Here is a 12,723-nt window from a genome sequence, read left to right as displayed (position 1 = left end):
ATAATAAACATAATTACCTTATTAATAGCCAGAAGAGTAGACATCATATGGGAAGACTTTGAAAAGGAGCGAAGTGAGGGATGGACAGGATGAGGGGAGCACTGGGCTTGGGATGAAGGCTTAGGAAGGGAATCTGTCATATCTTCTTTTTCACTATCTGACTGATGGTGCCCAAGAAAAGTTCTATGTTCTGTATTGATAGTGCTACTCTTTTCATCTACTATATTAAAAACAAATAAAAGAGTACATGAACAAATCTATCATTTCAAAGCAATAAATAATAAATAATACAAGAGTGGAAATTCTTCAAATGGCTTACTGCTTTTTCTTATTTGCTGAGAAGCATTTATTATTTTGGTTATGTTTGACTTGGGTAGTTTCTGCCAAAAAAAAAAAAAAAAAAAAAAGGATAAGAATAAGGAGTATTAACACTACATTAAATAGTTCACATTTCTTTGAGGTTTGGTATTATTTAATCTGATCATAATATAGAAAATAAAATCTTCTGAACTATTTTGTTCACCAACAATCAATACAAGAAGAAATGTTTTTATGCTTCAATACTTTGTCATATCATTGAAAAATACTAGAGTTTAGAAATTAGTATTTAAAGTATCTTAGTCATTAGTTTTAGATTCTTTATGTGTTTTGAAATAGTAAAAAATTAGTCTGAATTATTTGTTTTGTTAAAACTAAAGGAAAGACCTGAGTTATCCCCCAGTTAGCTGGGGATACCTGGGGAAACTAGGAAAATGCTAATGTCAGGCTCACTTTTTCTAGATCTGGTTTTTGGGTTCACTCATTATGCTTGACACCTATGCAGGAAAATATCAAAAGTTCTTGCTAGCCAAAAGATCACTAAACTGAAAAATTTCGCATTTTCCAGTTTATACAAGATCTTGAATACTTTCACTGTACTACTGAGAAAAGCTGAGATCTTAAGTTCAGGTCTCACTTCTAAACGTCAGCTGCAAACTATGTTGTACTGTAAGAACTTTTTTGTGTTTTATGTAAATACTTGGGAAAACTGAGTTTTACTTTGTAGAAATTATCTAGGTCTAGGAAAAGCTGTAAAAGTTCAATGTAATGATGGATATTTTATTATGTATTATTTAAGTCAATGTCAACAGTCAAGCACTATATACATTCAATTAAAAACACATTTAAAATAGAGGTTTCTTACATTTTATGTGTGTGTGTGGGGTGTGTGTGTGTGTGTTTGTGAAAAAGAGAGAGAGTGAGTGAGCGTACACCATAGGCCTCTTTGGCAGTTTAGTAAAACCTATGAGCTATTATTTAAAGAAATGCTTTTAAGCTCATGAAATAAAATATATAAGTTTAAATAGGAAACCTATTAAAAAGTAGAAAACATTTAATCATTTTGACTTGGACCATCACATATTTATGTTATATAACCTCAACTGGATCTTTATTACTTCTAGTAAGCCTTCCAAACCTCCCTTATCAATTCACTATCCAATTCCCCACAGCAGCTCTTCTATACCTTTTCATCCCTTTTATAATCTTCCATGGTTTTCTCTTCCCCCATATTTTCAGCTGAGAAAATTGCTTCATATTTTACAAGAAAAATTTCAGGCCATTTGACATGAGCCCCTTCTTCTCAGATGTTTTCTGTCACCATCTCCTTCATCTCTATATGAAATGATGAAGTATGTTTACTCCTTTTCAAGGTTGAGCCCTCTACTTGTTCAGGTGATCCTATCCTGTTCTATCTCCTCCAACAGATTTGTTCCCTCTTCTCATACATACTCATTTATTTTTAATTTCTGCAATCTACTAGATTATTCCTTATTACGTACAAACATATCCATTTCTCCCATATCCTGAAAAAACCCTAAGTAGGTCTTTCCATCCCTGCTATCTTCTCTCTTCTGTCCTTTGTAGTTCTTTAAGTCATTGCTACCACAATATACTACCTTCTTACTATAAGCATCATGTACCAAGTAATTAATAGAATCAAAGCAGACTTTTCAAGGACTTCTTAAGATAAGGGACAATGAAACGGGAACCTGGTATTTACAAAATAAAGAAATTTGAGTCACAACCCAAAATTATTACCAAATAAAACTCAAGTTTATTCTAGAAAGGTAGTAGAGCTGGATATTTGAACAAAAATAATGATTAGAACACAAGTCTTAATTCAGGAAGATGCAAATCCAATTTCCACCTTAGACACTTACTAGCTTTGTGACTACAAGCAAGTCACTTACTCATTGATTGCTCATCTGTAAAATGATGGTAAGCACTTACCTCTCAGGATTGTTGTTTGAATCAAATGAGATAATATTTGTTATGTGCTTAGCACACCATCTGCCATGTGGCAAGTGCTATATAAATATTAGTTATTTTTAATTATATATAGCCGATTTTTAATAATACCTATTCACTTAAGAAAAATGTTCATTCAATCATATTTTTACTAGATTCAAAGGAGATAAAAGAGATGTTCTACCCCTAAGGAGCTGTAAGATATTTATACCAATAACTATAATATAAAACAGTGTGATAAATATGAGAAATGTGATACAACTTAAGTTATTAATGGACATCAAGGAAAGGAGAAAGAAATGGAATAAAGGAAGATTTCTTGAAATAAGCAGCATTTGACTCAGGTTTTCATTTATAAATTAATCTATAATTTACAGGATCAACAAGCAAATGATGGAGAAAGACATTTCAAGAGGAAGAAACTATGAGTTAAGTCTTGGCCATTAGATTACAAGGCATGGTCAGAGAAGAATAATCAAACTTCTATGGTTTTTAGGATTTTTTTTTAGGCAAGTAAGGTAATTTCTAAAATTACCTTACTGAAATTAAGGTTTTAGATTTATATTTTATATTATATACTACAATAAATTAACTAACTATATTATTAATTAAATATTTAAAATGAAGAGCTGTAATAAATGTAAAAAAAATTGATTGGCTATAGAAGATACTTTTCACCAAACAAAAGAATTATTGGAGAAAAAAAATCAATAGATTTGATTATATAAAATCTGTATAACAAAAAAAAAGTTATGCTTCTAAAAGAATTTTCTATTCTAAAAGAATAGAAAAAATTCAGAAAAGTATTTTTAAAAACTATAGAATAAAGATAATATGTTAGTAACCTACAAGTTCCATCCTCAACATTCACATGCTTTTAACTTTTGCAACTTTAACTTTATTTTCCCTGTCACAGTACAATAAATAAACAAAAAAATGAGAGGCACAATGTTGCAAATTTGTCGAACTGCTGGTGTCTAGTTGGCACTTCACTGGTCATGTTCACGCTACCTTTGTAGATTAAAGAACTGCCTGTGCATTCTTTTGTGTAATGTTATTGTTTGCCTTTAAAACCAAAGTTTTGTATTACAGTTATGTTCCTCAAATTCACAAGTCTCCTGAGGTCTTCTGAACAAGACCATTGTATAAATATATCTCATTATTATATGGAACCTATAAGAAAGCAGATTAAGACATACTGAAATGAGTTTTTTAGGGCAAAAATTTTAAAAACAAACTTTACAAATTATATAATAAAACTGTAATTAATATTGTGACCACAAGATTCTATAGCATAGAAAAAATACTTATTAAACACTTAGAATAAGTCAAACATACTGTTAAGTGCTGGGAAAACAAATACAAGCAAAAAGGAAAGACAGTCCTCCCCTTAAGGAGTTTAAATTCCAATGAGAAAAATAGTACATAAAAGGAAGCTATAAAAGGGTCCCAAGAGAAAAGATCATCCTGGGGAGCTTGGCAGAAAATTAGACTAAAGAGAAGTAGGTTAGGCTAACTGGATTCAAAATGGTAAGATCAGCCACCTCTAGTGAAAGATTATTGATATTGCTAGTCATGGGAACCCTTTCCCCTCTATTTTTCATATGTTCTATGTATATATGTTATTTTCTAAGAACATTACCTCCACAAAAATTGAGATTCGACTGAATCTGATACATATCTCTAAATCTAGTATATCTCCAAATGAAGCAATGACTGAATGACATATATTAACTTCATGAAAAATGTTCCAATTTTCCTATAATCAGAAAAATGTTTCACCTAGTTTTTAGTAAAAAAAAAAAAAAAAAAAAAAACCCAAAAATCTAGTGGTGGAGAAACTCAAAAGAAACCTAAAGTTTGACAAAACAAAAGCTTATTTACTTTTTGCTTATTTTGGCTCCAAATGCTTTGAATTCATTTGGTGTTAAATATTATAGATCTTGTTTAACATTTTACTTTTTTGCTTGTTTGCTTTTGTTGATGGCTAATTATGTTTACAAGAAAAGTAAGTAGAGTAGAAAAAAATTTCATAAAGAAAATTTACCTTTATAGTAAAATCTAATTCTTCATCATCGGTGGTTGGCCAGGAATCATCAGCCCCTGGTTTGTCAGAGAGTCTTTTCAAAAAGAAAACAAAAATTAATAGTTTTATTTCCAGAAGACAATCATCAAAAAGACTTTTCAGTTGTTGCAAGATAGTTTCCCACCAAATGATACATTTTTCCAAGATTTAATTTGGCAGAGAAGAAAATACTGGTATTGAAATGATCAGTGGGTCTATCCTCCAGAATAATCACACTTCCAATTTTTATGGTCTTCTAAAGTTGACAAATGAACACGATGGGACATTGTAAATCACATAATCATCAAAAACTTGCAATATTTGTAGTATGTTATTGCCCCCTGTATCTTACTAGGTTCTGACAAACGTTTACATGGTTTCTCATTTTTTCTTGAAGTTAAACTCAATTGATTTTAGCTCTAGACATGAGTTGTATTTGTTGCTTTTTGATCATTTCAGTAGTGTCTTTCTCTTTGTGACAGCATTCGGCATTTTCTTAGCAAAGGTCCTGGGATGGTTTGAGTTTTTTTTCCCCCCAGGTCATTTTACAGGTGAGGAAACTGAGGCAAACAGGATTATGTAAATTGCTTGGAGTCACAAGCTAGTAAGTGTCTGAGCCAAAGTGGAACTAAAAAAGCTGAATCTTCCTGATTCCAAGCCTAGGGCTCTATTCACTGCTTTGCTTAGCTGCACTGTAGGCTTATTAGGAATCCATCCCAGGTAGATAATATATAGTGTGTTCATTCTTCATTGATCTAATAACTATTTACTAATAGTTGTATTAAGGCATTGTGGATAGAGAGTAGATCTGGGAGTAAAAATATAGTGGATTCAAGTTCTCCACTTGTTACATACTGGTTTTCTAAGCTCAAGTAAGTGATTTAATCCTTCAGAGTTTTCAAGCAACTAACAAAGAACAGCTGTCAATCTGTTAAGTAAACAAATAAACATATACACACATTCATGCATGTGCACACATGTACATATATGTTTACTCATTTGTATATTATTTATAAATTTATTTTGTATATTGTATACAAACATATACACACGTGTATGTCTGAATGATTGTTCGTAAAAATAAACTTTCTTTTGTATTTGTAATTGCTTTGTGAATATATATATATATACACACACACATATATAGATACATATTAGCTGTTTAGTAAACCTAATTCTATGCAAGATAATGAAGTAAAAATATGGATGAATAGTGGTGATTGGTAAAATTGAAGATATGTCTTTTGGGAGGCATGAAAATCTGCTTTGTGTTGGATAGAAAAACCTATTGGAGAATGGGCCATGAGGATTAATTAATTAAATGAAATATTAACCTACTATGAAGCCTACCTGCTTACAGATTCTTCCGCAGAACTTTCTTCCACTATTGTAGAAAGAAGTAAAATACAATTAAAACACAAATATCAACACATGGCATTAATGTGAAAAGTATAATTTATGAAGATTGGCTACAATGTGTCTGGTGGGACATGACAAGGACCTATGATTCACATGGAAATGCTATAGATATGCTATATCTATATATGCTATAAAATGCTATAGATAAATGTCTTAAGTATTAAGATTCCATTAGCACAAAGGGATGGTCTTAAAGTATGAGATATGTCAGTGATTTGTTTATATTAACCATTTCATTAGCAGCTTTCTTCACACTGACAGATCATAATAAACAGAAAGAACATAAGCAGATATTGTAAATAGAAGGAACAATATGATTAATCTAGGCTTTTTATGTAGGTAGATTAACAAAGACCTAATTTATTTTACCTTTCTCACCACACTCCCCACAGATAGAATGTTTGGAGATATAGTATGGCCATATTCAATATGACATAGCAGGACCTGTTTGGTCCATTCTGTATATCAGGACAGATCCAGAGAATGTTTAGTATGATATAACATATTTCTAGTTCTTCTCCATGGGCAAATGATTCAGAAAAAATGTACCTTGTATAGACCTCTACAGCCCCTAAAAGAAAGGGGTTGATGAGTTTCAAATCAATATATTTTTTTTCTTTTCAAGCCTTTTAGGGGAAGGAAGCTAAAAGCAAAACCAAAAAAACTTATGTTCTACAATGCACATCTAATATTTCCTGTGACCTTTTTCCCTCAAATATAATCTAAAGATAGCTAGATGGGCAGTGAAATAAACACTTCTTTTTCTATCATCCATCACACTAGTCTAAGAGAAGCAACTAAGAGGTGACCATTTGCCTATTTCACTGGATTTATAATTTCATTATTGGATTCATAACCATTCTCCAAACTTTATTTTCTTCAAACGGTCCAACAAGTTGTTGTCAGCTTACTTTTGAACTCGTGTTCAACTAGATATGAGATCTCATTTGTATGGAATGCACAGTGATAAATATTACCTCCACTGCTACAGACAGGCAATTTCTTTCCAAATTACAGTCTTAGTGAGTTAATGACTTGAGGCACTGAAAGGTTAAGCAATTTGTATAAAACCAACCAGCCAATATGTACTAGAAGTAGGTTTTAAATCCATGACTTAATATAAAGACCACCTCTCATTCCAGTCTTTCCCATTGGCTAGCACCTAAAAGAGTGTTCACCTTTGTCTACCCTTTGATGATTTTAGAATAAGGTTTCATTGCATTTCAGTATAGAGCATAATACATACTGGGGGTCCTTAGTAATTATTTAATGAGTGACAAATACAGTTTCTCCCCATTAAAATGTAACTAAGCTAAAAATTTTATTGTGCAGGATAAAAATATTCCAAAAAAAAATTCATAACCACTTTCCCAAATGATAAAAGATCAAAAGTCAGCTAAATTCACACAAAACAAAGTATATAGTTCTCCTCCATAGTTAGATCGGGAAAGATTTTACTGTAGTGGTTTTTAAAAGCATAAAAGCTCTAAGACTCTCAAAGCTGGCATATTGTCTCCAGTCTCATTTCATACCATAAACATGATTCAAAGAGATAGTCTTATGTTATATGGCAAAATGAAATTTACATAATAAAGCAAAGAAGAAGAATCATAATTTGTAGGCTTGTATATCACTACTTCTTCAGAGCCTCTTATGGTGAAGAATCTCAAGCAACTTAAGACCCATAGTTTAGAAAAATCATCCTTTTTTTAAATAATAGGAAAGTATTCAACCTGCAGATACAATGATTTAAACAAAACTTCAATACAGTTAGCAATTACATGGTCACACTGAAAATTTTATCAAAATCAGAGTAGTAGCCAGATGATATCCTTCCATTTTGTACCATTCATAAGCAATTAATTTGAACTAGACACACAGACAAATTAAGATAGCTTGCAAAATTATCTGATTAGTTTATCTCTTTATATATAACAGAGTGTACCTATAATAGAAATATATCAATATAATAGTCAATATAATATCAATAGAAACATGAGTAGAATTAATTCAATTCAATTATGAGTATCAAAAAATAACATTACAAAATAATTTTGAAAACAGAAATTTCAAATGAAGATCTTTATAAAAACTTCAAACTCTTAAGATTATGTTTCAAAAAATAGTAAAATGCCAAAACAGATTCTACTACTACTTTTTTTCACTGAAATCATCTCTTAATGATTCTTAACAAAATGTTCAAAGCTTATCAAGTTCATAAATTGTAAATTATTTTCTAATGGCATGCCACAAAGAAAATGTGAATATAATGGATCCTATCTTATTTTGTTCTATGTAATCTTTAGGCTAAACAAAAATAGTAAAAGAACCCATCAAAAATAAAATTTGAACTAGAACAGCACCTGAAATAGTTTAATCATTATTTGAATAAACATTTTTATTTTGTTATTTCAAAGAATACCTTTCCCTGAAATTCTTGTTCCTGATGTCTGCAATGGAGATTCCTGCATTTCTAAATCCATTTAGGAATAAGCATGAAAGGGATAGATGAAACAATGAAATCAGAAAAAAAAAAAAAAAAACATGAAGACAAACAACTCTATTCTAAAAGGAATGTAGACTATTTGATTTACTAATTATGAGAATACACAAAGAGAAAAAATATATTATTAGAACCTTATTGAGACAAAGTTAACTGATTTTCTCTCACTAATTTTCTCATTTCAAAAGTTTACATGCCAATCTGCCAACTGAGATGCCTCTGTCTATACAATTAATCCACTAATGATAATATGATTCTCTTTTACTTCCAATCTCATTTCTTATCTAATAGCAAAATACTAAAAATACTGCTCACTCAATAAATGATGCTGTATAAAGAACATGATGTGCTACTACAATTTAGTAATTTCAATATAATTAAGATGGCCTCTCTTTGCTCCCATGACCACTGGGATATGAATATCAATATTTTAAAGAGAAATTCTTGTTATAAAAATCATGAATTATTTATCTGGCATGTTTTTTTTTTGATATTCCATGAGGAATGCATTGTTACTTTAAATGCATTTCACTCTAAAACTATATTGAACAAAATTTAATTTATAGAGAATTTATAACATCTACATTACCTTTAGAAAGTAATTATAAATATAAATTATAATTGTAACATGGATATACATATATATATACATATATATATTTATATATACATATATATAGGAAATTAAGGTTGGTACAAATCATCTTTTTTGATATTTTCTATTATTTATAAAAAGTAAAATCAGATTAACCAAATCCAAGTAAATATAGGTCACTTTGGCTATGGATTTTGATGGTAAGAGAGAACATTTTATTTAATTTTCTCCTCCATCCCCTCAGAACTGAATTGAAAACCCCAAAATAGTTGTACAGGCTTTTCATATTCTTTGAAAAAGGCACCGTTTTCCTACTTAATTTGGGCAGAAAAGACATAGGTTAAATTCTCACAAATCATCTAAGCTTTTTGTTCTTCAGTTTCATCATCAGTCAAGTGGAAAGTAATCAGAATACTGTGCTATCTTTTTCATAAAGTAATGAATATATTTATTTGAAAAAAAATCTTATAAGTGTGAGATCAATTTATTATTACAAGCCCGGATCATTAAGATTGCAACCTAGCTATCAGGATAAAGTGTTAGGAGATAAGTCAGAAAACACTTTCTATTTTGAAGTTTAACTGCTTGAATCAGGAAGCTGTAAAGTCTTTCAAGCGTCATGTAGGTAGGCACATTTGAAAATATCTACTGAAAATCTAGGGACATATATATTACCTTTCAAACTTGCTTCTCTGTTCCCCACTCCCATTAATTCCTATGACTTTATTATTCTCACTATGTAAAGAGAAAGCTTTATGAACATTTAAAATTTTTGGAAACATTTAAAATGTATTTCCCAAGTTTGGATAAGTGATTTACATGGAGTTCCAAAAATTGAATGAGGACTCTTCTCTCCTGCTGTTTTACTGTTCAATCTTTATATATCATATATCAGATCAATCTACCTGTTTATGTATGTATGTATGTATGTGTGTGTGTGTGTGCATGTGTGAACATGTTATACTTGTATAGGCTATTATATGTTTTATTTTTTCCCATATTTAAAAATCAGAAACAAGTAATAATTCTAAACATAATACATTTTTAAAGTGTTAAGAGTTTTTCTATTATTTACTTAAGCATATAAGCATATTTGGAAAAATACAGAAATCAGAAAATTGCTATTATAGCCCATCTAAAATTTTTTTTCTATTTCATAAAGTAGATAATAATAAAAGGTCTTGAGACTAGTTTTTTTTTTTTTTTTTTTTTTTCAGTTTCAGGATAGTAGACCTACAAAGATAATTAAATAACTAACCAAAAAGAAACCAGTTATTATCTCTTAAAAAATAGCAAATATAGACTACATAAAATAACAAAAATAGACTACATATGAATTTTAAGATTGCTGTATCATTATTTTTTTTAAATTAACGATTTCTTTTGTCAGCCCTACCTTCTTTGTCCAGGGCAGGTCCACCCAAAATAAAGCCAGTACCAGAAACCCTCTGTGAACAGCTGATCTGGGGTGAAAGGTGCTGATTACGTTCCCTCTGTATTTCATATTGATTAATTAGTTGGCGATGACTGTATATAAAATAAAATATAAAATGTAATAATTCTACACTAAGGAAGATAAAAATTGCATGCACCAAGTCTGTGTATCTCAAATCATAAATAATCAGATTATCAACAAAATTTTTTATTGTAACCATTCAATCTGAATGTAATATGCTTGTCTTCAGAGACACAGTATCATATGTAGCTTTAGAATTTAAAAAGTTCATTCAGGTCACTAATTTTAATCTCTGTCTGAATCACAGAAAAGGTTACAGTTGTCCAACGCTATATACATATGTGTGTGTGTGTGTGTATATATATATATATATATATATATAAATATAGTGAGAGAAGAATGATTCCTCCCTAGGTCCTCTGACTTTAAAATGAGTACTCTTTCGTCTGTACTAAACTGCCTCTCTATAAATTCTAATATTGACTATTAGCATTTATGATTCTTTTGAGTTTTCACTCATGTGAAGGCATCCAAGACATAATGCAATTTTCCCTAAAACTAACTTTACGTCTATTATAATTGGGGGGGGGGGGGTAAGCACAGTTAAAAAACAAAAATAAAAACAAACAAAAAACTATTACCTCATTTAAATCAGACCTTATTAAATTATAGAACTTTTGTGAAGATCAAATATGTAAATATGTATGTAAAAAAACTGGAAAACCTTACAAATTATAAAAATATACAATAATAACCAACTATGAACTATACCAATATAAACTAATAAAACTATAAAAATGGAAGCTATTATCATCATTAACTATTTCTGAAAATTCTGATCTCAGATAATATGATTCTACCTTGTAATACATTTCTTACTTTTATCCTACTGAAGTATCCTACTGAAGCATACTTAAGTATGCTTGTTGGATGATTACTTTAGAAAGCCACATCATTCTCAGTTGTATGGAGGAAAATTCTTTTAGATGCAATTATATAAAGATAATTAGAATGATATTAATACTTACATAGGATATCCACTGAGTTTAGCATACTGCTCAACTGTCCAACCATATATATCTTGACAAGAGAGATCAACCTCATATCCAAGAAGAAGACTGACTATGCCAGTTGGTTCACTACTGACAGCAATCATGAGGGCTGTTCTAGAATAACAAAGAAACAATTCATATTTAAAAGTTTAAACAAATCACATTTAAGCAGATTTTTCCTAATAGTCTACAAAAAGAGGATATTAGTGTTAATAAGCATTGTGGATTATGAACACATAGGGATGGATAGGAGTATTTTAATTGCTCATGTGCAACATTAAAAATGGCAATAAAGACCAGAAAGAAAGATAGAAAAGAGAGCTTTATTTTTTTGTCCCCTTAGATTTTTAGCAAGGGTTGACAAATTTTAGGCTTTATAATAAACAAGAAGGGAGTATGTCAAAGCCATTTGTGTGAAACAGTTTAAGACTTTCAGCTAGGGACCCTAAAAAAAGTTTCCACTTGTTTACTCACCTTCAAAGTAAAGTGGAGGTTCTTTGAAAAGTATTAAAAATAATCTTAGCAATTTATTCCACTAAAATCCTACTCTAATGCCCCATCATAATGTGGAAGTGACCCTAGGGTGTCAAAAATGAAACCAGAACAAGATATTGTATATCTTAATACATCTCTGAACACGAATACATCAATGAAAAATTGGGGAAAATGAGAATTTTTCCTTGAGGTTTTGCCCATATATATTTTGACATTGCCATCCTCTTCTGAGTTTGTCTTGATCTTTCCTGTCACCAGATTCTTTTTCTTTTTTGTTTTGGATTTTTTTTTTTTTTTTTTTGCTCATCTTTAATTTGCCCTTTATAATTTCTTTAAAATTTCAGCTCTGCTCCCAGGATGGGAGTACTTGCCTGTTCACATGGTTCTGTGCTGAAGCATGTGGCAATTCTCAAAGCTGGAGTCTGCCTGTTCTCCTGACTATAATGAGTTATGTGGGGATCCTAGTGCTGGCATCTGCTTACTGCACCATACTGGTGTTCAAGGTCTATAGCTAGTTTTCTGGGGTAGAGCTAAAGCTGCTAGCTTGCTTCTTATCTTGGACTATGCTCTACTTTTACCGAAGACATTTCCTGCTGATCTTCCAAGTTTCTTCACTCTTTCTTTTTGATGATTCTACTGGGTCAGGATTTGTTTTGGAAGCAATTTTATTGTAGCTATTTTATGGTGGTTTGGAGGTGAATACAAAAGAGTTACAACAATTTCCTGCTAACTCTACTATCTTGAAACCTAGAAGTCATTCAGAAATATTTGAAGAAAATCTGGCTTAGGATTCATGTCAAACAACCTACGGACCTATTCTTTCCTCAATTGCTTTTCATTGTTTTGTGA

The 12,723-nt window shown here is 30.7% G+C and overlaps 1 protein-coding gene across 10 annotated transcripts in view; it reads right to left on the bottom strand.

Moving 5' to 3' along the window:
- ANKRD26 (ankyrin repeat domain containing 26) overlaps positions 1–12,723 on the bottom strand; it is an 89,784-nt gene that overhangs the window by 65,536 nt on the left and 11,525 nt on the right. For 4 of the 10 annotated variants that reach the window (XM_074268182.1, XM_074268184.1, XM_074268186.1 and 1 more), the window contains exons 5-11: positions 11,356–11,493; positions 10,268–10,398; positions 8,196–8,246; positions 5,705–5,738; positions 4,337–4,409; positions 320–380; positions 18–220 (exon numbers count right to left, since the gene is read on the bottom strand). In XM_074268182.1, the coding sequence (XP_074124283.1) occupies positions 18–220; positions 320–380; positions 4,337–4,409; positions 5,705–5,738; positions 8,196–8,246; positions 10,268–10,398; positions 11,356–11,493 (691 nt within the window). The remainder of the gene's footprint in view (positions 1–17; positions 221–319; positions 381–4,336; positions 4,410–5,704; positions 5,739–8,195; positions 8,247–10,267; positions 10,399–11,355; positions 11,494–12,723) is intronic. The other 6 variants (XM_074268179.1, XM_074268181.1, XM_074268185.1 and 3 more) reach the window with 3 other exon arrangements.

The sequence above is a fragment of the Sminthopsis crassicaudata genome, chromosome 5, assembly GCF_048593235.1.
Source record: "Sminthopsis crassicaudata isolate SCR6 chromosome 5, ASM4859323v1, whole genome shotgun sequence".
Lineage (NCBI taxonomy): Eukaryota > Metazoa > Chordata > Mammalia > Dasyuromorphia > Dasyuridae > Sminthopsis > Sminthopsis crassicaudata.
The sequence above is the reverse complement of the archived record's forward strand: the minus strand, read 5'-3'. Positions and strand labels throughout refer to the sequence as shown.